The sequence below is a fragment of the Podarcis vaucheri genome (assembly GCF_965113315.1).
Source record: "Podarcis vaucheri genome assembly, chromosome: 4".
NCBI classification, from domain to species: domain Eukaryota; kingdom Metazoa; phylum Chordata; class Lepidosauria; order Squamata; family Lacertidae; genus Podarcis; species Podarcis vaucheri.
This window is the reverse complement of record NC_138762.1, coordinates 82,147,109-82,174,777: the sequence shown is the minus strand read 5'-3', so window position 1 is coordinate 82,174,777 and position 27,669 is coordinate 82,147,109. Positions and strand designations below refer to the sequence as shown.

Sequence of the window (27,669 nt, the reverse complement as noted above, 5' to 3'; positions counted from 1 at the left end):
TCTTTTTTCCATGAAGGCCTCGTTAGCTTGTGAGCAGTGGGCACTTGCAGAAATAGCTTATGACAGGATTAAGATTGCAGAGGGCAAGAACAGGTTTGCCTATAGGGAATATCACTTATTAGGGTTGAAACAGATGTAACGCAGACCACAGGTTAAAAAACCGCCCATGCATGCATACAGACGCACACTGTAACATTTAAGTGCAATTATTGCATGCGACGGCCTGTTTGCATGTAGTCTTGCACAGCTGCTTATGTTTGCCTACATGTCAGGGTTGAGTTCTCGGCAGTGGTCTGAGGTGATCTGGCAATGAGGAGCTGTGCCAGAAGGTCACAGTCAAGGAACAAAGCCAGAAATCAGGACCAAAGGATACACCACTTGTTCCTTGTGCCTCTCACTTGCACCAGGGGACAAGCGAAGTGAAAGCAATCAGGTAGTACACATCAGCCAGAAAACTTGGCATGTCATTAAATATGAACATGGCCTTTATCCCTTGTGAGGCTACAGATAATAAATAGTTCCAGCCTTGGGAACATCATTGAAATGCTTTATTCTGGACTTGTCTCTGGTATCTCATATCACCAGTGAAGGTTGCACTCTGGACTGGTGAGTTTGCTACAAGGCAGGTGTACTGCAGAGAGGGAAAACATATTTTTTCGGAAATGTGGCCAAACAACAAATGGGACTTTACAATGAGCCTGATTATGATCCAATGCAATAGCCCCCAGCATTCACCTCCCCCATCTCCTTCAAGTGCTTTGGCTATGGCAGGTGAGCATTAAACACAGACATAATTTCCAAAGACGGCATCTACTGTCATTTTGGCTTGTGGAGATGTTTAAACAACAGCCTGATTCTTACTTTTGAAGTCTCCAATATTCATACTTACTGACTTAAGGATTCAGAAACTTGTGTTCTGTTCAGTTATTAAATGCTTATCTGCAAAACAGCCAAAGCGTTGTTAACTTTGTCTGTTACTGTGTGGCTGTAGGAACACAAGCTTCAGCTTCCCTTCCCCATGCTTTGGGCTATTTATAGCAAATGTAATATCATAATCCTGTTACTAAGCATTGTGCTTGTTTGCTAAGCACTGAAAAAAATCCCATGATGGATCAACTCTATGTTTTGAGGGGACAGTCATGAGCTGTATACTGTAATAATGGTGACTTAGGATCTTTCTGCTTGTTATTTAATTGAGGAGTTTTATTACCATACAAGGAAGCTTAGGAGAGCGCTGCCTTCTTCTCTGTCCTATGTTTTTATTAAAATCCTTATTTTCAGATAGATTTCATCTAGTTCATAAACTTGTGTCGGGTGCAGTACCAATTGCTGAAGACCTTAGGGACCCTTCCTGGTTCTGCGCCACCAGTCTATTGTCCCTTAGGGTGTACTTTCCGAGAAGGTTAGGAATATAGGTAGCTGCCTTACTTTGGGTCAGGCCATTGCTCCATATCTCAGTATCATCTACATTGACTAGAAGCTGCTCTTCAAGGTTTCTTCAGGTGTTCTCCATCATTACCCAGAGAGGTCATAGGTTGAACATGGCACCTTTTACATGCAAAGGAAGTAATGCAGAATATGGACTTTTAGAGTTTCCGAGTACCTGAGGAGACCCTCTAATGTGTGTGGGAAAGAGAAATGTTGTAGCTTGAGCTTCCATCTGTTTTCTGTTTGCACACCAGTTGCTGCTTCTCCTTTTATTCCCTCAAAAAAGGGGGGAGTTTCTTTCGAGGGAGGATGGAGAATCTGCTGCCCTCCTGATGTTATTGGTAGACAACTCCCGCCACCCCTGATGCTTGCCCCTACTGGCTGGGGCTGATGGGAGTGCAATACCACCTGGCAGACCACAGGCTCCCGACCCTCACAAAGACTTACGGAGTGACTTACAAATGGTTCTCAGGTGGTCTCCCTAATGGAACAAAGCCACAACTGAACAGCAGCATCTTGTGGCTTCAGAACGTTCTATATCATGTGGCCTGCATGAAGCTTATTACTTTATAAAGCAGTGATAATGTTAACCATCATGGCCTCCCTTCCCGCCTTCTCACCCCCCCCGGCAGTAAATCAGAGCCCTGTAGTACACGCCGCCTTGTGCACTGTTCTTGTTGAATAGAAAGCTGTGGTTTGAAAAGGTTAGGCAACCTTTCAATGTATCACTGAACAGCAGAGACATCTGGAAGTTGTGATTACCCTTATCTTCCCACCCAGAAGCAACTTAAACAATTTCCCCGTGGCATTTGCTATCAAGCTCAGCGCAGTACAGAATGCATTAATCTATTATAAAATACGTCCCCCTGCTTATTAACGTGAAAGAAAAATAATTCCACAAGAGTATCTCTGCTTACTTAGATCTAGGGTCATAGCAGAGGCTTTTAGCTATCAAATGTACTTGAAATGCAGACCTTTATTCTCTTTGCCAGTAGGTAGATAATTTATAACATTATTTGCCTCAATTTATTTTTGGTACATCGTTTGTTGTTGGGTGAGGACGTGTCTCTTTTACCACCCAACTAAAAAGGTGGCTCCGTAGTACTGACCTTTTGGATTTAAATTGCAAATAAAAATATAGGCAGCACCGCTTCGCTGATGGGGTATTTGGTTAACCATGTAGAAACTTTCTTGATCAAACTCTTTTTCTTTCATTTATCTGTCTGAGTCTGGAGTTTTTATCATTGCGTTATTTATCGTTAATTTTATTATGTCTACTTGTTTTTAAGGGTTTGTTGATTGTATAGGTGCCGTTAATGAAAATGCTATACTATTTTGTGCAAGCTGCATATATATAATTAAGTGGTCTATAAGTGATGTTAAACAAATAAAAATTAATTTTCTGCAATATCCCTGTGTGATACTATGTCAAGGATGCTCCAGAACATTACAGTGGTACCTCGGGTTAGAAACTTAATTTGTTCTGGAGGTCCGTTCTTAACCTGAAACTGTTCTTAACTTGAGGTACCACTTTAGCTAATGGGGCCTCCAGCTGCTGCCACACTGTTGCTGCCAGCGGCAGCAATTTCTGTTCTCATCCTGAAGCAAAGTTCTTAAACTGAGGTACTATTTCTGGGTTAGCAGAGTCTGTAACCTGAAGTGTCTGTAACCCAAGGTACCACTGTATAGGACGTTTTAAACGTGTGCTCCAAGCTGCCCAGTGTTCATTAGGGCTGTATATTTGCTTCCCCTTTCCCATGGCAGGTAGCTCACTAGGGCTTACTGGGGATGGACGACACCCCCCCTCAAACTTTAGTTGGCTCTGATTTATCTGTTGCTTCAGGCTTTCTGATAATCAAATCTTGCTTATGGCGCAGCATAATACTTCTTATTGAATTTGAGACTTGTGTGGCGTCGTGTTTCATACGAAAGAAGTTCTGCAAGTAAAAGTTTTGCAATTTGAAATTGCTGTCCCCCGTGTCTTGCTTCCTTGTCCTTTTTACCAAGGGGACCCATTGTTCTTTCTGATTTGCACGAGCTCCTCAAGTGAGAGTCCTGGCTCATGAAGCAGATCGGAGCCTAATGGGGTTGCTGTCTGTATGTGATGAAAAGATATGGGTCACAAGAAACTTCAAAAATAATCCTGTTCAAGTACCTGCAATGAGTTAGCATTAACTGAACCTAAACCCTTTTAGCCAGATGCTTGTGTAAGTCTCTTCTTTAAAAAAAGCCTTCCAGAAGAGTGATTTTATTACTTTTCAAAGTATTTGCATGATTGGATGACCTTTTCCAGATATTAAATCTATACTGACTTTCTTCTGACCAGGTTTTCACGAAGGTTAAACCCACCGCTGGGCTTGATATTGATTTACTTACTTGCACTTTCATGAAGTTGTTTACAGTGGTACCTCAGGTACTTAATTCATTCCAGAGGTCCATTCTTAACCTGAAACTGTTCTTAACCTGAAGCACCACTTTAACTAATTTGGGCCTCCCGCTGCTGCTGTGCCGCCGGAGCACGATTTCTGTTCTCCTGAAGCAAAGTTCTTAACCCGAGGTACTATTTCTGGGTTAGCGGAGTCTGTAACCTGAAGCATCTGTAACCCGAGGTACCACTGTAGTCAAAACATATCGGGTGCGATGGTGGGCGAGATTTCCAGAGTCTTGTGTGTGTGTGGATGCCCACACCCTTTATTTATTTTTATCTTTTTGCCAAGAGCGTAAAACTGAATGTGCGCAAGTTAAATACGTGTAAGTTGCTGGCTAGTTGTATTACACTGATTATATCTAAGGAAGCAGTGGGAGATTGAGTTGATGAAATTATGGAATTAGAGGATAGGTTGTGAAATGATCCTGAGAGATAGAAGGAGCAGGCGAATTCACTCGAAACAAGGACTTAACCCTGAGTGGTACAGCATCATTGTGGGAGGAGAACATCACCTGCAAGCTTTGCTGTGGGAACTTTTTTCTCATTCACACCAAATCATGGTTTTGCTCAGTGTTAATGTGCTAACCAGGTCCCAGTCTTTTAATTTTCACCTAGTAGCTGTGAAGTTGTGCATTTGGGAAACAATTTCCGTTTCTTTTTGATAATCTTGCTGAGTGTTCCCTTTGAGGTCCTTGAGCATCATTGGGATAAGCTGTTATCCTCTGAAATAATATGTTTTATACATAACTTATTGTGCAACGTTTACTGTGCTTTTTTGAAAAGGAAATAAGATTCCATAGATATTCAGGACACCAAGGGAGTTTCTGAAGATGGAGCAATACAATACATATACAGTGTGTTCTTAATACTTTCCTTTTGTGCTGTTTTCCCACTGAAAATTATCTCCCCTGCCCCAGCCGCCTTTTATGCCCACCAGGTAGAAGATCCAGGTATTCGGAGAAATAAAAACCAGCTCTGTGTATGTATTATTTTCAGTGTAAAAATGATACAAGAGGGAAACATTAAGAAGCCGCTCCCTGCCGCCTCCAATTTACTTCAAATTGTAGCACAAATAACTACATTCTGTCCTTCTCATAGAAGCCTAGATGACCCTCGGGGTCCCTATCGACTGTACGGTTCTAGGATTCTACGCCAGGTATACCTTATTTTACAAACAAACTGGTGGTTGCTTAGAATTCAGTCCCGTTCTCTGCTATTCTGATGGCGCGAGTGCAGTGTATCCAGGCTCAGGGATTAAGTACATTCTTCTTTCCTACTCCCCTTCCTGTTAGCCCTGGTCAAACAAGTGTATTCATAGAATCTTAGAGTTGGAAGGGACCCCAAGGGTCATCTAGTCCAACCGCCTGCAGTACGGGAATCTCAGCTAAATCATCCATCCAACCTCTGCCATCCAATCTCTGCTTAAAAACCTCCAAGGAAGGACAGTCCAGCATCTCTTGAGGGAGCCTGTTTTACTTTTCTTAGCAATTCCCAGACCGCAGCCACTCTCACTACTTCCTCAGAAGTTGTTTATTTATTATTATTTTTATCGCGTTCATATCCCACTTCCTGGCTGAGTGGAGATTTGAACCCTGGTCCTAGATGCGGGTAGTGCTGTGGGTTATACCACAGAGCCTAAGACTTGCCGATCAGAAGGTCAGCAGTTCGAATGCCCGCGACAGGGTGAGCTCCCATTGCTCGGTCCCTGCTCCTGCCAACCTAGCAGTTTGAAAGTATGTCAAAGGGCAAGCAGATAAATAGGTACCACTCCGGTGGGAAGGTAAACGGCTGCTCTGGTTCGCCAGAAACGGCTTAGTCATGCTGGCCACATGACCCAGGCGGCTTCCTCGGCCAATAAAGCAAGATGAGTGCCGCAACCCCAGAGTCGGTCACAACTGGACCTAATGGTCAGGGGTCCCTTTACCTTTTTACCAAGACCAACACTGTAACTACAACACTAAACCGCACCACCAAAATGCCTAAACTACTAACTAAAAGCACAACTGGTGCTGTTGCAATAAAAGTGTGCTATTGTTCTCACAGTCCTCTGTTGGTTACAGCCTATATGATTACTGAAATATTGCTTGCTCCAGAGATGGTGGTGGCGAGGTGAGAATTCTTTGTTTACATAATTGTGGTAATTATAGTATCATGGAATTGTAGAGTTGGAAGGGCAATCTAGTCCAACCCCTGCAATGCAGGGATCTCAACATGACTTCTCCCATCCAATTTGAACCCATACTGGACCCTGCTTAGCTTTGCAAATGTGCTGGCAGCTTTATTGCTGCGCAAGTTCTAATCTTTTCCACAGGAACACATGTAAAATGGTTCAGTTAGGTAGCCGTGTTGGTCTGACGCAGTCAAAATAAATTAAAAAATTGTCCAGTAGCACCTTGGAGACGAACTAAGTTTCTTCTGGGTATACGCTTTCGTGTGCATGCATATTGTGTGTTTCTGAAGATGTGTGCATGCAAAGGAAAGCTTATATCCAGAACAAACTTAGTCGGTCTCTAAGGTGCTACTGGACAATTTTTAAAAAATTTTAAATTTATTTTGACATGTAAAATGGTGTAAAGCAATGTCTTCATAATTTCAATATTTTTTTAAAAAAACTTGCATAATCTTGGCCCCCTTAGGAGTGATATTGATTAGACCAATATCCAATATATTAAGATAGCCAAGTCAAGTTTACTCCCCCATTGACTTCTGTGGGACTAATGGAAGGGACTGCTGCTTGGAATTATTGAAGAACAGGCAGCAGCTAGTCAGCCATTTCTCCAGTTCCAGTTTTTCTGCCATGCTGCTGCTAATACTGGATTAGGGATATTTCTGTAGTAATGCTAAGGGACAAGTGTTTCCCACCGTGGGAGTGAAGTGGTGTAGTGGATTTTGTACCTAAGACAGAATAATTAATTCTCTATTCCTCAGTGCAGGGACACCTCCAGAAAAGTCAAATGCCATTGCAGATTTAGCCTAAGACTTCTTCCAAGAATCAGACATTACAAAACCAAAGCTTTGGGATAAACAGCCTGGAGGCACAAGCTATTTCACTTTGGAGAAACATGAAGACATCACTTTCCAGGTTTCCATGGTTATGTGCACTTGCAGGCTCATCAGCGACCCAGTTAAACTAAAGTACTCACATTTAAGCTTATTTAGTTGCATGAGAGAGTCAGGGAGGCTAAGGTTCACTTAAACCAAAGTACTTTGACTCCACTTAGCTGTGGAATGTGTTTGGAGCAATAAATGCAAATTAAATCCATCCTCACAATGGAGGTCTGAGGATTTTCAAGAATGCATACATAGAAAAAGAGTGAGTCAGAATGGCAGGGCAGCTCAGCCCTATGGTCCCATTACAAGCTGTAGTCCTACACACACTTCCTTGAGAGTTGGCTTTATCGATCCCAGCGGAACTTACTCCTTTGTAAACACGCATAAGATAAACCTGGTGGTAGTTACTTTGGCTCTGCTTGTGATGGTTCAGCTGTACCCTGTTCCGCTCAGCTCTGACAACAGTGAAATGACAATAAGGAAACCTCCACTAGTGACAAGTTATTCTCATAGCAACAGCACAGCTACCCCAACCAATCTCATTGCCACGTGTGGACGACTCCCCTAGGACTTACGCATGGAAGAAACCAGTTTCTATGCAGCAATGTTATGACAGCACAGTAGGCAAATATTAACTCGTTCTTTCTGGTCTCACCTGCTCTCTGGCTAGTGATATTTGCGGAGACAGAAGATAGCGGTTTTCTCTCTTGGAGAACCATAAACGCTGATAACATACAGCAGTGGTAAGGAATGCTGCAGCATAAGTAACTGGGACAACAAACTGAGTTGTTTGTTTGCTTATGCAGCGTGATCAGTGTGCACGGCACCTCACAGAGTTCAGACCCTGCTTCAGGTATATGGAAGATGGTGCTATTTTTCTTCTTTCATGTCTATCAGGTTTCTATGGTCAGTACCTCTCTAGCTACATCTAATCAGTTCCTAATGTTGCATCATATTCTACATGACCCAGAAGGAGAACCTGAGTGTGTGGAGAGAGAGAGAACTTTTTCATTCTCAATGGCCCCAGGGGCATGGAGCAAGCTTACTCTTCACCCAACTTCTCCTACATGCACCCATTTACTCTCATCCTTTTATGTAAGTGAATGGTTGCCATTCATTTCTGAGTAAACAATTTAAGAGCTCCAGGGGCGTACCTAGGGGGTTGGCTAGGTTGGTCTCTGCCAAAGGTGCAGGCCCATGGAGGCACAAAAATTGCCCCTCTCCACTCTGGCTAGGAACCTGACCTCCCGTCCGCATGCTCAGGCAAATGGACCGATGGAAGAGGAGAAGCAGAGCTAAACAGACCCAACCGCAATGGCTGTGGAGGAATCACTGGCAGACTATGAAAGGCACTGAAAGCAAACTTTTTGAGTTTCTGGTCCATGGTCTCTCCCGGCTTCGGAGTCACTGCTACATCTCCTTGCCAAGGATCCAAGGGAGCCTAGGTAGGCCTCTGAAGATCTGTACATGGGTACACTGCTACAATGATGGGAAAGCTACCCTCTCACTCCTGATACTTCAGAAATATGTAGAGCACAAAGAAACGCACTTTCCCAAAGGCCCTTGCCACTTTCCAGCTCTCCTTAGATATACAGTGGTACCTCGGGTTACAGACGCTTCAGGTTACAGACTCCGCTAACCCAGAAATAGTACCTTGGGTTAAGAACTTTGCTTCAGGATGAGAACAGAAATCGCTTGGCTGCGGTGCAGCAGCAGCGGGAGGCCCATTGGCTAAAGTGGTACCTCAGGTTAAGAACAGTTTCAAGTTAAGAACAGACCTCCAGAACGAATTAAGTTCTTAACTCGAGGTAGCACTGTACACCAACATCATGATGAATGACACTTTGCTTAAAATAAAATTAAAAAAAAAACTAATTTAGGTGTGAATGTGTGTGTTTCACCAACACTGTAATGCTTGAGAAGGTATCTATGAACATTTGTATAATATTTATTACAGTGATCAGCTCTGCAAACATTTGAGTTTCTTGCTGCTGTGCATCTTTCATTTTGCTCCAAGAAATGTTTTTTTTACACACTTCAGTTTCACCTTTTGTTAAATTTTGAGTGCAGGAGGAGCCCGGCAGTCATGTTTTATATTTAAGTAAAAACACCGCAGCCAAATATTATGTGTCTCATGTATACTTATGGCTTCCGCATGCCCTCTTCATGCCAGTCTGAATTCTCATGTATCTTGGCTGGGCTTCAAGATGACAAGTGATATATCATGGCAGCAACTTCTCCTTCTCTGCCAGGGGAAACAAACACCAGCGCTTTCTTTGCTTCTAGTAATCTGCCATAGTGGAAATATAAGACAGTCGAATAGTATGAGGCTAATACGATATACGTTTATTGAGGTGATGTTGAAAACGTGCATGCTTGGACCGCATGATTCTGCTGTGCTACTTAAAAAGTTATTTTGATGATTCTTTCCCTTATCCCTAGAAAAAATATTGTGGTGCACTGCATAGGGAGTCTTGTCTGGATGTGATGCATGATTGATGCAAAAACATAGTGTTTTTGATTCTGATGCTTTTATCTTATAAACTACCGGTAGTTTGATGGCCTTTTTGACAGAAAAGCGGCTAAAAACACAGCGATGATTAAGTACAAGGTTTCCTTTATGTCACTTTCATAAAATAATCCAAAACAGCAATTTTCCATGCTGCAAGTTAGTTTTGTTGCAACCCTTTAATTTGTAGCATACATAAAGAAGCAGATTATGACCGATATGAATTTATGTCTTCTAAGATGCCAGGAACTGTTAATATTAGGTGTTAAAATCCATGGATACTACAAAACAACGCATTAGCTCTCATAGTTTTGTTTATAATTGCATATAATAATTCAAACATTTCAATGTTTGTTTGGCTTCTCCAACAGACACAGAAACTCTCCAAATATCTGCTTTCCTATTTTTACACAGAAGTACAGTGGTACCTCGGTTTACGAACTTAATTCGTTCCAGAAGTCCGTTCTTAAACCGGAACCGTTCTTAAACCAAGGCACACTTTCCCTAGAGGCCTCCCACCGCCAGTGCCCTTCCGCCATTCATCTTCCGTTCATACACCGAGGTAAAGTTCGCTAACCAGAACACTACTTCCGGTTTTACGGAGTTCGTATACCGATTAGTTCATAAACAGGGCTGTTCTTAAACCGAGGTACCACTGTAGCTGTTTCTTTTCCTTTCCTTTACAAATTGATATAATAACTAGCATTGAATTAGTTGCACTTTTTTAATGAGCTGCGGTTACCTACGCTTGTAAGAATTCTCATTCAATTGTTGGTTTTGCTCTTAAAGCAAATATAAAAGTTCAGGAGCAAACAATTACGGGTTGCAAGGTGGGAAGCGTAAAAGGCAGGGAAGAAAAAAAGATAAGGAACGTTACCATCTCCCAATAGAGCAGAATAGCTTTAAAGCTTAGATGCTAAACCTTTCAAGTGACAGACTTGCCGGTTCTAACCTGATCAGTAACTAACCCCTGTGCACACGGTATGTAGCCGTTTCTGTCGAGACCTTAATATTTTCCCATTCCAGGACTCTTTAAGGATCTAACTCCTTTACAGCTGTGCCTTTTTTAGCACTTGAGGATGGGCCCTAGCTCAGCTCCAGAGTGTGCAGAAATTCCCCTGTTCAGCCCCTGACATCTCCAGCTATAGCTGGGAAAAACATCTGCCTGAAACTCTGAGAGTGCCCTTGCCAGTAAGTGGAGACACTCCTGAGTTTGATGAACCAGTTGTATGACTCTGTATAGGTGGATTCTAGTAAATCCCTTCCCCGTACCTGTGACAGTTCAGTGCCCCTCGCGAGACGGATCCCTTAGAACTGTGTTTTCTAAACTTGGGCGTCCAGCTGTTTTTGGACTACAGTTCCCATCATCCCTGACCACTGGTCCTGCTAGCTAGGGATGATAGGATTTGTAGTCCAAAAACAGCTGGATACCCAAGTATTTGAAACTCTGCCCCAGAAGCATAAAGGATCCCGGAAATAAATAGAAATTGGGGGCAGAGGACACATGCTAACATGCCTCCAGTGGCAGCTGTTAGGCTGTAGAGTCAGCAAAAATTAAGTGTCCTGTCACCAGACAGAGTTAGTGCCTGCGCTCTGCAGTCATGTTGCCAGGATTCCATAACAGCATATTGGGAGCTTGCATGTGCAGTCTCCTGCCTCCCTATTTTGTAGTGGAGGAGGCATTTGTCCCCTTCTTGTGGCGAATTGAGAAACCACTGTGTTCCCCACCATCACCTGCATAATCTCCAGTTGTGCAGAAAGTTCTGTCTTTTTCTGAGCATCCCCTTTTTGTTGCCTTGTAGGGAGGGGGGACACTGGCTGGAGGGGGACCCCCACTTGGCTATTAGATGAAATAATTTGAAATTCCCTACGTACCTTTCTGTGTCTACGTACTGATAGGGATAAGCAACATTTTGAATGGCTATAGGAATAGTTATCGATCCTAAGTTCACCTGATCTGACTCCTGGAGACGCAATTGTCTCTCATCCTCAGCTAGCCTGTAAGCTTCACAGTTATAACAATCAGAAGCCTAGCATGACGAGACAGGACAGTAGCACCTAATGGGTAAATGAGACGTCATTCTTTGAACATTAAATCAAAACAGGCCTCTTCGTTTCCTACACAGTGAGCTGCATCTGCTTTTAAGCGGTGAGTGTGCTCTCTTTGGTTGCAGATGAATCCGATGAGAACAAATGTAGAGGAGGGAGGAATGCTATAGCATTCATAGCGAGGGCAATGTGTGATTTTCTACATTGGCTGTACGGATTTTAGATGCTTAGAAGAGCAGGGGCTGCCGGTCTATTTCTGTGAAGTGACAGAACAACACCGTTTCAAGTGCAATCTGAAAAGCAGCGATAATTGCTTCATCAAGGTCAGAACTCTGCAGCATTTTTACAGAACCCCCATCATGTCTGCAAGCCAAGTGTTGTTATCTCATATCTGAGTATCTCAATGCATGGCATATCCTTGTGCCGGTCGCGTTGAATAGTAAACCGAGAGACGTTCATTCAGAGCTAGGCCAGGCACAGCTTTCATCAGCTTACCATCTGCCTATGTTCTTCCCTCTCCCCTTGAGCAAATGTTCAACAGTATAATGCAGGGTTATGCTGGTGAAAGGCTGGATTTCTAGGGTATCTGTTAGCATAGTGGCTGTGAGCCAGAAATTCTCTGGTTTAAAGCCATGAACTCATTGTATGGCAATAGGCTACTGTTCTCCAGTCGGTAAGATGATGCAGGCATACCTTTCCAAGTTGTATTGTGAAGCATTCAGAACACTCTCGATATATTCTTTAAAAATTATTATGGTCTTATTAACAATTTGGGAAAATACTCTTATTTTCAGATCTTAATCATAATTAACCCGATATTTGATTAGCTTGATCACATATCTTTGGCAATTTACAAAGCAGAATGCCTGATTTATGATTTTAAAAATTAATGGGAAGAAGATTTGCCTATTCAAGCTATTCGAATATTGCATTAAGGCAAATCTTCTTTCCATTAATTTTTAAAATCATAAATCAGGCATTCTGCTTTGTAAATTGCCAAAGATATGTGAGCCTTGCAAAATCAGCAATTCATACCCCCCACTAATGTGCGACATTATCCTGACAGATGAGAACAAGAGTGATATTTCAGTATCATATGGATGTGTGAGATAAAAATGGCATAATAATAACTGGCTCACTTTAGTGAGGCATAGATAGTGGCCCTGCCAGCACTTTGAAGGTTATAGTCTTTGTTAATTCTTTATTAGTGCATATATGGTATTCCAGACAAACCAACTGTAAGAGATCCTGTCCGGCACAGGAAAAGGGAGACCATTTTGGTGAGGCATGGTGCTCAGCTCCCACACTCATTGCAGCCATGGCTGATGGGAGAATGCTAGGCATTGCTGGGCAGAGGGCAGGTTCAGGCTCTCAGACCATATCTCAGTGGCTGAGAGGAGATAGAGAAGGATGGGAAGCCACCACCACCCTTTCATCCCTTGGAATATTGTCTGATGGTTGTTCAAAACCACCAGCTGTGCCTGAGGGCTAGACCAGAAATGATGAAACAAATGGCCAGCCAGATGATGCTGGACTCCCAACACCCATTAGCTCCAGCCTATACGGCCAATGGTTGGAGTTGGGTCCTCAATCTGTTTCCAGACATTAAGTCCACCTGGAAGAGACGTTCTCGCAGCCCAGTGCTGGACTCTGGGCTTCCATTGCCCGCGCATGCAGCATGCATGTAGCAGAGCCACAGGACTGCTGGATACCAGGTTGAGAATCATGCAGGAGCCATTCCCTGCTTCTGCACATGTGTGGTCTGCTGATTATATGATGGCCCATCTCTTGAGAATTCCATTCCTCCCATGCTGCAGATATGTGGGATTGTTACATGTCACATGCCTGTTTACATTCCAGCACTGACTATTGGAGCCTTGTGAGAGGAAATACGCTGTTTCCGCTCTGTATAGCTTTTGCAGTTCTTCCTCCGAGGAAGAAAGACAGAGAGAGAAGCCATGTTTTTCTTTGTTCTGTTACGTTTGCTCTAATTTGCAATAAATAAGGCTTAGATATTACTCCTCAAGGCTAAGCTTCTGTTTGAACTCTGCTTGTCGTGTGCCCATGTCCCTAGACATGGGCCACATCAGCGTGATGGGAGACCAGCGTGATGAATCCCGGGCGACGCTGCGTTGGGGGGAGGCACCAGGCCTTGGCGTTATCACTCAACACCGTCATATGATCTGATGGAAAACTCCATATATGTGTTGCTCATAAGGTTTTATATATGGGTACCAGCAGTTATGTTCCCTGTATCTTTCTACATCACACCATCCTCTTCCAAATGCATGACAAGATCATACTTTTAGTAACCCAGCAGAGTTAAGGCCATAGGCCATTGTTCTCTCAGTACCATATTTTGATGGTTATTTAGCCCCTTTCCCCATCCCATCCATTTCATCACCTAAACTTAGCCGACACCATACCATCTACTGCAGAGAGCAGAAAGAATCAAAGCACCAGCTTAGAAATACTTCTAGAACAATTCATGAGATAAAAACAAATGGGCATAAGATAAATTCATAAGATAAAAACAAATGGGCTTTTCATGTTAACAGGCAAGGTGAAAAAAATACCTGTAGTTTTATGCCAGTTTTACCTGGAGGACAGCTGGGATATTTCTTGACCTAATGTAAGTTAAGCAACTAAGCAAAATTGTTTGAGCCCCTTCAGGCTTGTTTCCTTTTTAAAATAATGTTTTTTAGTACCTTGCCAGATAAACAATTGTGAGTCAAGGGACAGAGTATGAGCCCTGAACGCCCATCCTAGCTCATGCATTGAGCAAGCTGTTATAAACTTCTCAGACTTGTTTCTCAGAATGTAAAATGGCAATACTTGTAACCTACCATATACAGGTTTTCCTGTGAGGATGCAAATGTGGACTTTGAATTCTGACAGCTGTAGCACCAGTGAGGTTAAATGTTAACAAATTTAGTGTACCATAAGATTTTGTAGACTTGCCCGTTAAAGTTTATGTCACAAAAGCCTTAAGGTATCACAGGGTTTCTCCCCTCCCCCCTTGTTTTTTCCTGTTTGGGCTACAGCAAATCAATGTAGCTCTTCCCTTTGAATGAGATAATGGGATAGTTATTCCATTGCTTGTATTTTCTTTCCTTTCATTTTTTTTAAAAAAAGAAACACTATTATTCAGAAAACTGAATACTTCACTGAGTTTGTTGTGAGTACTTCACCCCCATTTTATTTTTTAAAAGTTTTCTATTATGTTAAAAGTTTCATGGCCTTAAACTGAGAAACAAAGTCGTACTTAAACCATCATTCAAGCTTGATGAAGCTAGGAGTCTTGAATATGTCCTTTTGTATTTATTCAGTTTGTATACTGTTCTTTATCCAAAGGTCCCAGGGCAGTGTACAAAATTAAAAACATATTTTACATAGCATAATAATAATAATAATAATAATAATAATAATAATAAACAATTTAACAATCACAGAAATAATAATAATAACAACAGGTCCACCACATTTAAAAGGTCATAGGTTGTTTAATAGCTGAAGACCTGGATAAAGACATGTAATGATGGCGCCTGGCAAACTTCTCTGAAGAGAACATTCCACAAACAGAAAGCCATCACAGAAATGGCCTATTCTCGTGTTGTCGCCCTCCAAGGGTGAGCAACCTGACCATCGAATTTTGCTTGAGCTGAAGTTTCTGAACCGTCTTCAGAGACACCCCCATCTATAACACACTGAAGTAATCTAACCTAGAGATTACCAGATCGTAGGCCACTGAGGTGAGGCTATCCCTGTCTAGATAGCGACATAGCTGGGCCACCAGAAGGCACTCTATGTCATCAATGCCACCTTTGCCTCCAGTGACAGCAATGGGTCCAGGAGCACCCTCAAGCTGCGTACCTGCTCCTTTAGAGGGAGTGCAATCCCCTCAAGAGCAGGCAGTCTTCCATCCACCTAGTCTAGGGAACCAACCACTAACAGTGTCTCAGTCTTAACTGGATTAGCTCTTACCCAGTCCAGTACCGAGGCCAGACACATCCACTTCCATACCTGTAGATGTAAAGGAGAAATAGAGCTGTGTGTCACCAGCATATTGCTGACAACACACTCCTAAACTCCCGATGACCCCACTCAGCAGTTTCATATAGATATTAAACAGCGTGGGGGGGGGATATAATTGAACCCTGAGTGTCCCCACATTGAAGGCCCTATGGTGCCGAATATCATTCCCCAAGCATCACCCATTGAAGACGGTCATCCAAGTAGGAACGGCACCTCTGCAAAGCAGTCCCCCCCACCCACTTGGATAGGCTCCCCAGGAGGATACTGTGGTCAGTGGTATGTGAAGCAAAGACAGCATAATGGATCTTCCACCAGTTTTTGGGTTCTGCATTTGCTGACAGGGCTGAAGCAAGAAAAGTAATGCTTCATCATTGATGTGCCAATGGAATAGGGTTTCGGTACATTGAGCTTTAAGTTATTATTAGAAACTCATAATGCTTAGGTTTATTTATGGTTTCTTGGATGTACCTTTTAATGGGCTTAAGTAATAGCATATAAAGCAGTGGATACACTTCACTGCTCTTCCTACTTTGCTGCAGTACTTTTTCCTTTCCTTGCAGGGATATCAGTGTCATGGTCCAAAGGAAATCTAATACAGAGTGGTAGTTTGATAGGGGTGGGGGGAAAGTGCTGTCTTGGGGTGTTGTTGTTTTTTTGGTAGACATAATAGCTGTTCATATATAGTATATTTTATATTGATTATTGGCAATAAGCAGTATAAGAGAGACTTTTTGTTCTACTGTCCTCTAAACTATGTAGTACCCTCACGAGAAGAATCAAGTTCTGTTGAATAATGGCTTTAATAATGCATGACTCTGCTTTCGTTATTCAGTATTACTTTTGTTGAACAAGGCACAGGTTGCCTTCTCTGTTCTTGAGGATGTAGTGTAAATTACTTAAATCTGCATTTTGGAATACTTTGTCCCCTCCCCCCCCCAAAAAATCGTTCTTCGTTCATGTTTTGTTATATTCTTATGATAAACTGTTCAGAACATGAAGTCTCTAGCAAAAAATTTCAATGGGCTTATACAAACCATTTCCCCTAATGTCTTCTTTGGCCATTAGTGATTGTCTCCTATGACATCATTGAGAGTTTGACAAGGTCTGAACCCTGCCCTTACCTCTGTTCTGACCAGTTCACACCAGAAGGCAGGATGGTGGGTACAGCACCTTGGAGAACTCCAATTGAACAACTCATTCATACGAAGATGGACTGAGTTTTCAGGATGAGGCCCTCCCTCCAGCCTGCCGCTTCTCCACTCCTCTTTCTTAGAAATGTGAAATCTTAAAGGACCAAGTCCCTGGCTTAAAGGGCTGTGCTTTTTCTTTCTATGGCTTCCCATCTGGTGCAATCTCTGCAAGACTGTTGGGAGCCAGAGTCAGAAGTAGGTCAGCAATAAAAAGCACCAGTTTCAGTGAAGCTAACTATTCAAAGAAACCAAAACAGCACAGGCCGAGGGATCACAACAACTCTTCCCAGTAGGTCTTGCCCCAATGAGACAGTTGCGAGGACTGAAGGTCTCTGCCTCTCCTGGTTCCTTCCCCAGCAGCCTAAGGCTCCTTCACCTTGTATCTCATTCTGGAAAACCAGAGGGGAGAGGAGCTGGTTGCAGCAGAAATGGGAGAGCCTGGCTTCCTTACCAGCCTGATTTATTGCTGCCTCTTCGCCCCCTTTCACTCCAGCCTCCACTTCTGCCTCTGATTCTGGACTGCTCTCTGCCCCAGCCTCTTCCTGGTCACTAAACCCATCCTCTGAATCTTGAGTTTGAGGCTGGAGCCATTACAGGTTCCTTTTTTAAAAACACCATAAAAAAATTTGAATATAAAGTCTTAACAACTCTTTTCTTAACAAGTCCTACTAATTCCATACATCCAAAATAATAATGCGTAGAATCATGTATACTTCTGTACATATGTATTTTAGAAGATTTCAGATAAAGGCCTTCTACCTTTGGTCCTCATATTAGGGTTCGCCATCCATACTTTATGGTTTTCATAATCTTTTGTAATCTGCCATGGCAGGAGTTTGCATCCCCACACCCAAGAAAGGCAGCATATAAGTCTTTTGAATAAATAAATGTGTTACACTCCCCAAGTAAGCAGGGCTTCATAGTCAATCCCTTCATAGTCAATCCCTCCTTCTAGAAGCGGTGCTGCAACTATTTGTCGCATAGCTTCAAAGAACTTCACAAGTGGCCCCTCAGCTTTGCAGTTTGCAGAGAAAACCCAAATATGTGCAAGCCCTGGCAGTCTCCTGAAATAGCTCCTTGGATTACAGTGCACATGATTAGGGAAATATGCTCAATATATATTCAGAGAGCTGGGATGTGTCAGTGTGCATGCCTTTTCTTTTCTTTTTAGAGTAATATGAGGACAAAATATAAAACTCGCCGTTTAGAGTAACAGATTTGAATTGTGTGGGTTTGCCTTTATTCCTCCAGGGGTAAGGGACTTACTGAAGGCAATTAAAGGCAGGATTTTGACAGCTCAATCCTATGTGTCATCTAAGTATCGCTCAGGAGAAGATAGGCAAAGATTGGGGGGGGGGCGTTAAGATTTTGACAGCTATTAGAGAATGAAGTATCAACTAATGCCAAGAGACGGGGCTAGCCAGTTCAGTGTATGACTCATGTCTATGCAGAACTACAGACTGAACTAAAATGACACATTCTTTTTTCCACAGTGTGCTGGAGAAGAGAATTGGGTGGACAATCGGACTATTTATGTTGGGCATCGTGAACCCCCTGCAGGCACTGAAGCGTACATTCCACAGAGGTATCCGGATAACAGAATAGTCTCCTCAAAGGTAGAGTGTGTGTTTGCATAATTTGTCTAATGCTTTTGACTCTGCTCTGTCAGCTTCCTTTTTCTTTTTTCCACCAACTATTTTATTTTTTTGCTTCCTGAGCTACCTTTGTTTACCAGCAGCAGCTGATTGGAAAGGAATATAATAAAAAGTAGATGTTGCTTCCCACCATTAAAATTTGCTTGTAGTCAAATTGTCACTAGTCTGTGCTCTTAAAAGACGGTGCTGATCTGTTCTTATGATACACAGTCATAACAGACATTTTTCAGAAATATCTAGCAGGGCAGTTTCCAGAGGACCAGAAGAACAATTTGCCGCTGGGCTGCTTTACCTGCGGCAAGTTGTAATTATCGCTGCGTGAACAGCTGAATGAGAAACAACACCTTCCAGTCTCTTCCCTTCCTATCATAATCACAGCATTCTTAACCCAGTGTCAGGACCCTGTGGGGTCAGGCCTGCAAGCAGTCAGTGGGAAGTGCTGGGTGACTTCAAATCAGTTAATTAAATCAAACAAGTCAGGATTGGGTACATTGTCAGGTCAGGCAGAAGTCCAGAGCAGCAAATAGAAATCAAAAGGATGAGTGGTGGGTGGGTGCTGTCAAAGGGTCAAGCCAAAGTTGGGAATCCAGGGAAAGGGAAAGGAAGCAAGGGAAAGCACAGGAATGTGCATGTCTGATCTGTGATGAGTCACCTCTGGCAGGGTCCTAGATCCCTCCCACCTCCTGTCTAAAGGTTGGAACGTGCTAACTAGGCTTTGGGAAGGAGACGAGAGGAATCTAGGACATCAGAGACCTCATGCCTCCTTCCCAAAGCCCAGTGCCTCACTTACCTTGCTTTGGGAAGGCAGCGGCACCGCGAAGGCTGATCACCAGATGTTGTTGAGGGCCAACAAAAAAGGCCTTGAGGACACGCATTGGACTACCCTGTGCGAACACTGCCAGTTGAACCCATAAGAATAATAGTCTTCCATGTTACATTTTATTGTTAATTTATCATTCTATCTGCATTTCCTATTAGCTATATTTAAAAGGACACTTTGCTTTACGGGCCGTTCTCTGCATGTGTCAGAAGAGCTGTCATTGTGTTACTGACTTAGCATGAAGTTCAGCAGATGGTTTCCCTTGATCCAGGCCTAGGTCTGTTGGAAAGCTCCCAATCTCATAGGTAACCATTTCTAGAAAGAATCTCAGGTGAATTTCCCTTGAATTTCCAGCAGATTTTCTCAGTCTTCTCCAACAGGATGGCAGCTACACCTGTGGGCCATTCAACCATGTAAAAATTTTGAAATTATTAAATTCCCTACTCCATACAGATGTTCCTCCCCCAGCCAGGACATCTGTTATTTCCTTCTGGGTCCCATGCTCATTTGTGGTGTTAATTCTTGGTACATCATTTGCTGCTGGAGTAGACCATCCAAGTATGGCGTTCGTTCTTCTACACCTTCCAAAGTTGCTCCATGAATTTCTTCTAACGCTCTTCCCCTGTTCCTCAAATAACTGTCAAGTTAAAAAGGTGAAGTTCATCCCTTCTGAAAAGCTGGGATTTGATATGTCAGTCTGCTTAATAATGCCAACCGCTTGCCTCAAGTTATGCAATTTACTTAAATTCATAATAATATTACTTTGCAGATATGTTTTGTGTTTACTTAAAGCAGTTACCGTATTTTTCGGCCCATAGGGCGCACCGGCCCATAGGGCGCACCTAGCTTTTTTGGGGGGGGAATAAAGGGGGGGATTATTTTTTTCCCCCTGGTGCGGGGCTGGGGCGGGGGAAGCCCAAGCTTCCCCCGACCCCAGCCCCCAGAACAGGCTACTATCCGCAAGCCTTGGGAGCCCGGTGGGAACTCCCGTCGGTCTCCCCAGGCTTGTGGATATCTGCCCGAAGCCCGGGGCGCGCTCCGCTGCACTCCCCGGGTTTCAGGCTGCAGGCTGCTGTCCGCAAGCCTTGGGAGCCCGGCGGGAACTCCCGTGGGCTTCCAAGGCTTGTGGATAGCTTCCTGAAGCCTGGAGAGTGAGAGGGGTCGGTGCGCACCGACCCCTCTCGCTCTCCAGGCTTCAGCGAAAGCCTGCATTCGCCCCATAGGACGCACACACATTTCCCCTTCATTTTTGGAGGGGGGAAAGTGCGTCCTATGGGGTGAAAAATACGGTAACTTTATATATGCCATTGATCCAGGCAAAGTTAACTCTGCCACAGTTCTTTGTAAATCAAGATTTAAGCTTGATTAACTTTCTCAGAACTGGGATCTATATATAATTGATTCCCCCACCCTTTTAAAGCCATTAGTTCCTAATGTATACCATTTGATAGATTTGAAAGCACAGCATGTCATCAACAGTCCATTTCTGCCTCTCTTTTTCTTTTAGTACACTTTTTGGAACTTTGTCCCAAAGAATTTATTTGAGCAGTTCCGAAGAATAGCTAACTTTTATTTTCTCATCATTTTTCTTGTACAGGTAAGATATACACATTTCTTTCTTTAGTTCTTTCATTTAAAACAGGATATACATATTTGATATGGATGTCTAAAATTAAATATTTTGAGTCTTCAGCTATGTTTTATTTTTATAGAGATAGAAAGGGAATTTGTCATGAAGTGTTTTTGTCGTTACAATTACTTACATGTTTTATGTTGTGAGACTTGCAGGTATAGGGCAGTATGCTACTACTACTACTAGTAGTAGTAATAATATCACCCTGCCTTTCAGGAATGTACATCCCATTAAACTTAGGCCATATCCTCAATGTGCATTTAAGGCGCTATTATACCACTTTGACAGTCATGGTTTCCTGCCAAAAACACTGGGAACTGTAGTTAAGAGTGCTGAGAGTTGTTAGACTCTCACAAACTATTCCCCTCACTACAGTTTCCTGGGTGGTTTAACAACCAGGGAACTCTGGGAATGGAGCTCTGTGAAGAGGATAGGGAGGGTCTACTAACAGCTCTTAACTATAGTTCCCAGAATTCTTTGGGGTAAGCCATGACTGTTAAAAGAGGTATAATAGCACTTAAAATATATGGTGTGGATGTGGGCTTAGGTTAAATAAGAAAATGATAGTGGGGAGGGAACATGTTACCTAATCAGTACAATGGACTATGCAACAAGTAAGATACTTTTCCAAGAGGCTAAATGGTATTTCACTGCAAGTGGAAAATTGAATACTTAACATTCCCGTTTCCAGGTACTGTATATGGTTCTGCTTAAGCTGTGTTGGTATTCTTTGTGTTGCTGTGGCTCAAGGTCACTTGCTATGTGTACAGCAAACGTATGCTTGCAAACAGTTGAATCGTGCAGGCTTATTGGAGGTCTGTGATTAATTTCAGATCCCTGTCGAGTGTATGCTTAGTGGTAAGCCAGATTTGCCTCTGCATAATATGTGCAGTAGCCGCTAGTACCATGCCTTCTGATAAGATAATTAAGTTGAATTAGTCAACGTGGCCAGACTCTTCTAAGATGTTATGGAGGTAAAGGTAAAGGGACCCCTGACCATTAGGTCCAGTCGTGACCGACTCTGGGGTTGCGGCGTTCATCTCACTTTATTGGCTGAGGGAGCTTCTGGGTCATGTGGCGAACCAGAGCAGCGCACGGAAACGCTGTTTACCTTCCTGCCGGAGCGGTACCTATTTATCTACTTGCACTTTGATGTGCTTTCGAACTGCTAGATTGGCAGGAGCAGGGACTGAGCAACGGGAGCTCACTCCGTCGCGGGGATTCGAACCGCCGACCTTCTGATCGGCAAGTCCTAGGCTCTGTGGTTTAACCCACAGCGCCACCCTCTATAACTGTGTACGTATATTAAATTTACTTCATTCAGGCTGTCTTTGCCCCCTAAACCTTTCTTGATTCCTAGAATATACTCCAAAGCAGTGAAGCTGCTTTTGTAAAAGAGTTCTCAGTATGTGAACCAGTGCTAGAGACGAGACGGTGTTTAACCCACACCGTCACCCTAACATTATCATCTTAATGTTCAGATGGTTCAGTTTTAATGATTGCAGAGTACTTTATCAAAGGCTGCTAATAAAAACGTTTTAAGACCCATTTTTAAAAACAACAACAACGCTGTTCTTTAGAAAATGTATGCTAATTCTTTTTTCCTCCTAGTTAATTATTGACACACCAACTAGCCCAGTGACAAGTGGGCTTCCACTTTTCTTTGTCATCACTGTAACAGCTATTAAACAGGTAAGAGCATTGTCTGTTAAAAGTGAAGATAGTATAAATTCTGCATGGTTTTTGTTTTTTTAAATATATTTTTTATTCATTTCCTGTTTTTCTGGAAACCAGAAGTGTGCGTGCAACATCAACTATTCAACCATCAGCAGTATGGTAACTTTGAATCTGATACACCATGGGTAGGCAAACTAAGACCTGGGGGCCGGATCCGGCCCAGTCGCCTCCTAAATCTGGCCCATGGATGGTCCAGGAATCAGCGTGTTTTTACATGAGTAGAACGTGTGCTTTTATTTAAAATGCATCTCTAGGTTATTTGTGGGGCATAGGAATTTGTTCATTTTCCCCCTTCAAAATATAGTCCGGCCGTCCACAAGGTCTGAGAGACAGTGGACTGGCCCCCTGCTGAAAAGGTTTGCTGACCCCTGTGATACACCATTATGATCAGGAGCGGATGCGAATTGAGTTGGAGTCATGTCATTTTTTAGAAAAGAAGTCAGCAAGCAATCATCATAATTTTCGAACTCCTGCTCTGTCCCCCACCTTACACTTTTGAAATTACAGTTTCTCCAACAATGTTTTACAAGTCTAATATAAATGATAAACGGTTACCTTTTGGGAGAATTATAAATATTTAATTGGTTATTTCATTTAGGGCTATGAAGATTGGCTTCGTCACAAAGCCGACAATGCAATGAACCAGTGTCCTGTTCATTTCATTCGACATGGCAAACTGGTTAGAAAGCAGAGCCGCAAACTCAGAGTGAGTGCCATGTATTATTCAATATATTTCTTGGATGGAGATTACTTGAGTTGGTGTGTCAGAAAGAGAGAGAGTTGGATACAATTCTCCATGATATATACTCCATGAGTATAACTTTCTTCATTTCATAAATATTGTTTCTGCCTGCCTTTAAAAGAAAAATTAGTCCCATGTATCAGGTGGGCTACGGTAGGACACAGCAGAGTCTTTTATGAACCAGGGTGAAGACTTTGCTTCAAAAAGAGGATCAGGATGCAAATAGAGAAATAGTTATTTTGGGATCCTCATCTGTCACTAAAATATGCAACAGTGGTGGCGGGAGCTAGGTGACCCATAAGAGAGCAGCATCACTTGTGACCTTTTAGTGGTTGATGTTAAGTACTGAGTACACAGGTGTATACCTTTAAAATTGGTTACTAAAATCTAGCAGTGGCAGTGGCATGAGTGATAACCACCTTGGAAATGGCATCTCATGTAGAGTGCCACAACTGCAGTTGGCAAAGTTTTAGTCAGAGGTTAGTCCTTCTTTAAATGGGGGAGGGACACTGAACAAATCTTAAGCTATCAAGCTTAATTGTATTAAGAAGTATAGGGTATTCCATATGTTTAAAAAATTACATCATGGAAGCCACTTCCACATAGGAATTTCTGCCTTTCATTTCTGTAATTCAGAAATTGTCAGGAAACCCAAAGCGGAAAACGACAGCAACCCTAAAATAGCTCATTGAGAACTGAGCATGCTTAGTGAGCATGGAATGCTAACTAACTGTTGGAGTGGGAAAAATGAAAAACAAGGGCTGAGCAGCGAATAAAATGCAGTTTTCTAGATGAGTGCATAGCTTGATGGCTGCCTGAAACACTTGTTTTATTTTAGTTCTTGAAAGCACAGCATTCCCCTGTTGTTTCTCCTTAGTATCTAGTATTTTGAGGTATAGTGCTTCCAAACATGGGTGTTCGTTAGTTGCCATGGCTAGGAAAAGAATTGATCACATCTTTGTAAATTATGTCATTTAAAATTCTTTGAAAGGTTATTTTGTTTGCCAAGTAGGTCAATGAGAAGGCTGTGCCAGATGATTCTGTCTCATTCCTCTGGAGAGAGAGAGAGAGAGAGAGATAGTTTTGCATATTATTTTACTCCAACAAGAACATGAAAAATGACTGTATTTTTGGTAGAAATGTGCTCACATTTTTCATCCTGCTCTAGTTTAAGCAGAGCTTAAACACACACACACACACACACACACACACACACACATCGTGTAGAAGTGCCTTGTTCTGAAATAATGCAACAGGATAATTTTGGACATTTGGTTGTTGTTGGTTTTTTTTTTTTAAAGCAACCTTTTCTTTTCTTTTTGCAGTCCTAAAAACGATAGTTTGCTGAAAGGTTACCTGTGTTCATATAATCCACAGAAGGGTATACTAATTATGTTACAGCATGGATAACTTCTTATGCATTTGTAATTAATAGCTGTTGTTAACTCCCTTTTAACCTCTGCAGGTAGACTTGATAGCCATTGCCGTAGTAGGAACTGGCAGTGAATGTTTACTTGGAAGCAAGTCTTACCGCATCAAAGAGCACTTATTCTCATACAAAATGTATGGGATTGCTGCCTCAGTCCCTGAGGCACAGGCAACTGCAAGAAAGACAGGGACAACAGTGGATTTTCGTTTTTTAAGACACTTGGGATTGACAACTTAAAATGCTTTCTTAAACATTGACTGATTACACTCTTCTCTTCCCAGGTTGGAGATATTGTAATGGTAAAAGAAGACGAAACATTCCCTTGTGACTTAATATTTTTGTCCAGTAGTCGGGCAGATGGAACATGTTTTGTTACGACAGCAAGTTTGGATGGTGAATCCAGTCATAAGGTGAACAGCATTTGATGAAATGTCAATATAAGGCTTAAAGATAGGCATTGAAGGCTTCTTCACTAAATAATGTACATATGACTATTAGAGAGAATAGCTTAAACTTGTTATCCTTCTACAGTTGTACCTTGGATCTCAAATGCCTGAACAAATCGGCTCCCGAACGATCGAAATCCGGAAGTGAGTGATCCAGTTTTCGAACGATTTTCGGAAGCAGAATGTCCAACGCGGCTTCCAATTGGCTGCAGGAGCTTCCTGCAGCCAATCAGAAGCCACGCTTTGGTTTTCTAACGTTTTGGAAGTCTAACAGACTTCTGGAACAGATTCTATTTGACTTCCAAGGTACGACTAGTGAATTTTATTTTGTAGGGTTGTAGATTTTGTCATTGTAAAAGAATATAAAACATTCCCTTGTGGCTTTACAGTTTTGTCAAGGGCAGATAGAATATATTCTGTTAATAAACGAAACAATCACATTTGGGAACACACTTGAAAAATTGGTTTGCTCCTGTTTGTAAATATGGGCTGGTGCAACAGATTAAAACTTGGCAGGCATTAATATTTGACTGACTTTGCAATGTGCTATGGAAACCTTGTAATGATTTAGAATTGCAGAATTTTACAATAGTGGACCATTGTGCTCATGACAGAAGTTGGTTTGGACCCCCCCCCTCCATTTTCAAAATTCTCACTTCAGTTTCATAAACACCTTGACTTGATACTGAACTAGACTTTCTTGTCCTTTCTAGACGTATTATGCTGTCCAAGATACAAAAGCCTTTCAAAGCGAACAGGATATCGACACATTGCATGCTACCATTGAATGTGAACAACCTCAGCCTGATCTTTATAAGTAAGAACATGTGGTAATTATTTTCCTGAATTGTCAATTGTCCCATAATTATGTATACTGTGTTATTTATATGCTGTTAGCCGCTCTGAGCCCGGCTCCGGCCGGGGAGGATGGGGTACAAATAAAATTTGTTGTTATTGTTGTTATTATCTAAGCAGCATATTTAGTACAGTTGAGTTGGTTCCTGTGTCTTTCCTTCTCTCTCTTTCTTTGGAGAACTCTGTGTGTGTGTCTCCTGACTCCCAGCTTAGTGCTGGCAGGCATAAAGAAAACACCTTAATTCTCACAGGTGAATGTGTGTCTATAACTGATAATTAGGTGAGAATGCTTTGAGTGACATTGTAATTGAGATAGATTGAGCAGAGGTGTGTAGAGGCAAGAACATCAACAACTACTTTTACCAGTTTTACCAGATGCCAGCTAGAGAAAGAAACAGGAAGTGCCTCAAAGAAAAAGTGACTGCTTGCAGGCTGGAGCTGCTGCTACTGTATGGTTGCTGCTGTCTCTCTGATACTCCATTTGGTCAGCAGGGGGGTGGGGTTTGGAATCAGCAGAATGGTTGTTGTTGTTTAAATAGTAATACAGTGGTGCCTCGCAAGACGAAAAGAATCCGTTCTGTGATTCTCTTCGTCTAGCGGTTTTTTCGTCTTGCAAAGCAAGCCCATTAGCGGATTAGCGCTATTAGCGGCTTTTAGCGGCTTATCTGCTGATCAGATCAGCTGATAAGCAGTTTAGCGGCTTAGAAAAAGGGGGGGAGGGAAAAAAAACAGCAGGAACTCGCAAGACATTGTCGTCTTGCGAAGCACCTCCAAAACGGAAAACCCTTTCGTCTAGCGGGTTTTCCGTCTTGCGAGGCATTCGTCTTGCGGGGCACCACTGTACAGTCATACCTCGTGTTGAAGTAGCTTTGGGATAAGTATTTTTGGGTTGCGGGCTGCGGCGACCCGAAAGTAATGGAGCGCGTTACTTCCGGGTTGCGCTGCTCGCGCATGCGCAGATGGTCAGAATGACATCACGCGCATGCACAGAAGCGGTGAATCGCGGCCCGCGCAGACGCGGGTTGCGTTCGCTTCTGGATGCAAACGGGGCTCCGGAATGGATCCCGTTCACATCCAGAGGTACCACTTTAATATTTTCGAGCAAAAAGGGGGATACAGTGGTACCGCGGGTTACAAACATTTCGGGTTACAGACTCTGCTAACCCGGAAGTAATACCTCGGGTTAAGAACTTTACCTCAGGATGAGAACAGAAATAGCAGCGCGGCGGCAGCGGGAGGCCCCCATTAGCTAAAGTGGTACCTCAGGTTAGGAACAGTTTCAGGTTAAGAACGGACCTCAAGAATGAATTAAGTTCTTAACCCACTGTATATAAAATTCATAATGAAGAAATATCCCCATATAAATTGCATATGAATCAGATCACAAGGCCTCAGCAATCTCTGAGGGGAAAACCCTACCTGGAAGCAGTCATAGGAACTCAGGCTTACCTTTCTCCTAGTATCTCTGTTCTTTTTCTCTTCAGAATCTTACTCCATTGTCCCCGCGTAATGTCAGTGTACCCTTAGAGATAATCTCCATTCACCATCCTGACATTTTGATTTTCAACATCTTGTCACAGTATGTGGAATTAGAAGTCAGGATATGAATACAGTACTCCAGATGAAAGAAAACCCCTACTTTGACTGTAATCTTATAAACTG

General features: G+C 42.6%; 1 protein-coding gene across 3 annotated transcripts in view; it reads left to right on the top strand.

Moving 5' to 3' along the window:
• Positions 1–27,669, top strand: part of ATP11A (ATPase phospholipid transporting 11A) — a 111,929-nt gene that overhangs the window by 39,200 nt on the left and 45,060 nt on the right. For all 3 annotated transcript variants that reach the window (XM_082218565.1, XM_082218566.1, XM_082218567.1), the window contains exons 2-7: positions 18,184–18,306; positions 20,673–20,762; positions 22,410–22,490; positions 23,134–23,241; positions 24,988–25,116; positions 25,866–25,969. In XM_082218565.1, coding sequence (XP_082074691.1) covers positions 18,184–18,306; positions 20,673–20,762; positions 22,410–22,490; positions 23,134–23,241; positions 24,988–25,116; positions 25,866–25,969 — 635 coding nt within the window. The remainder of the gene's footprint in view (positions 1–18,183; positions 18,307–20,672; positions 20,763–22,409; positions 22,491–23,133; positions 23,242–24,987; positions 25,117–25,865; positions 25,970–27,669) is intronic.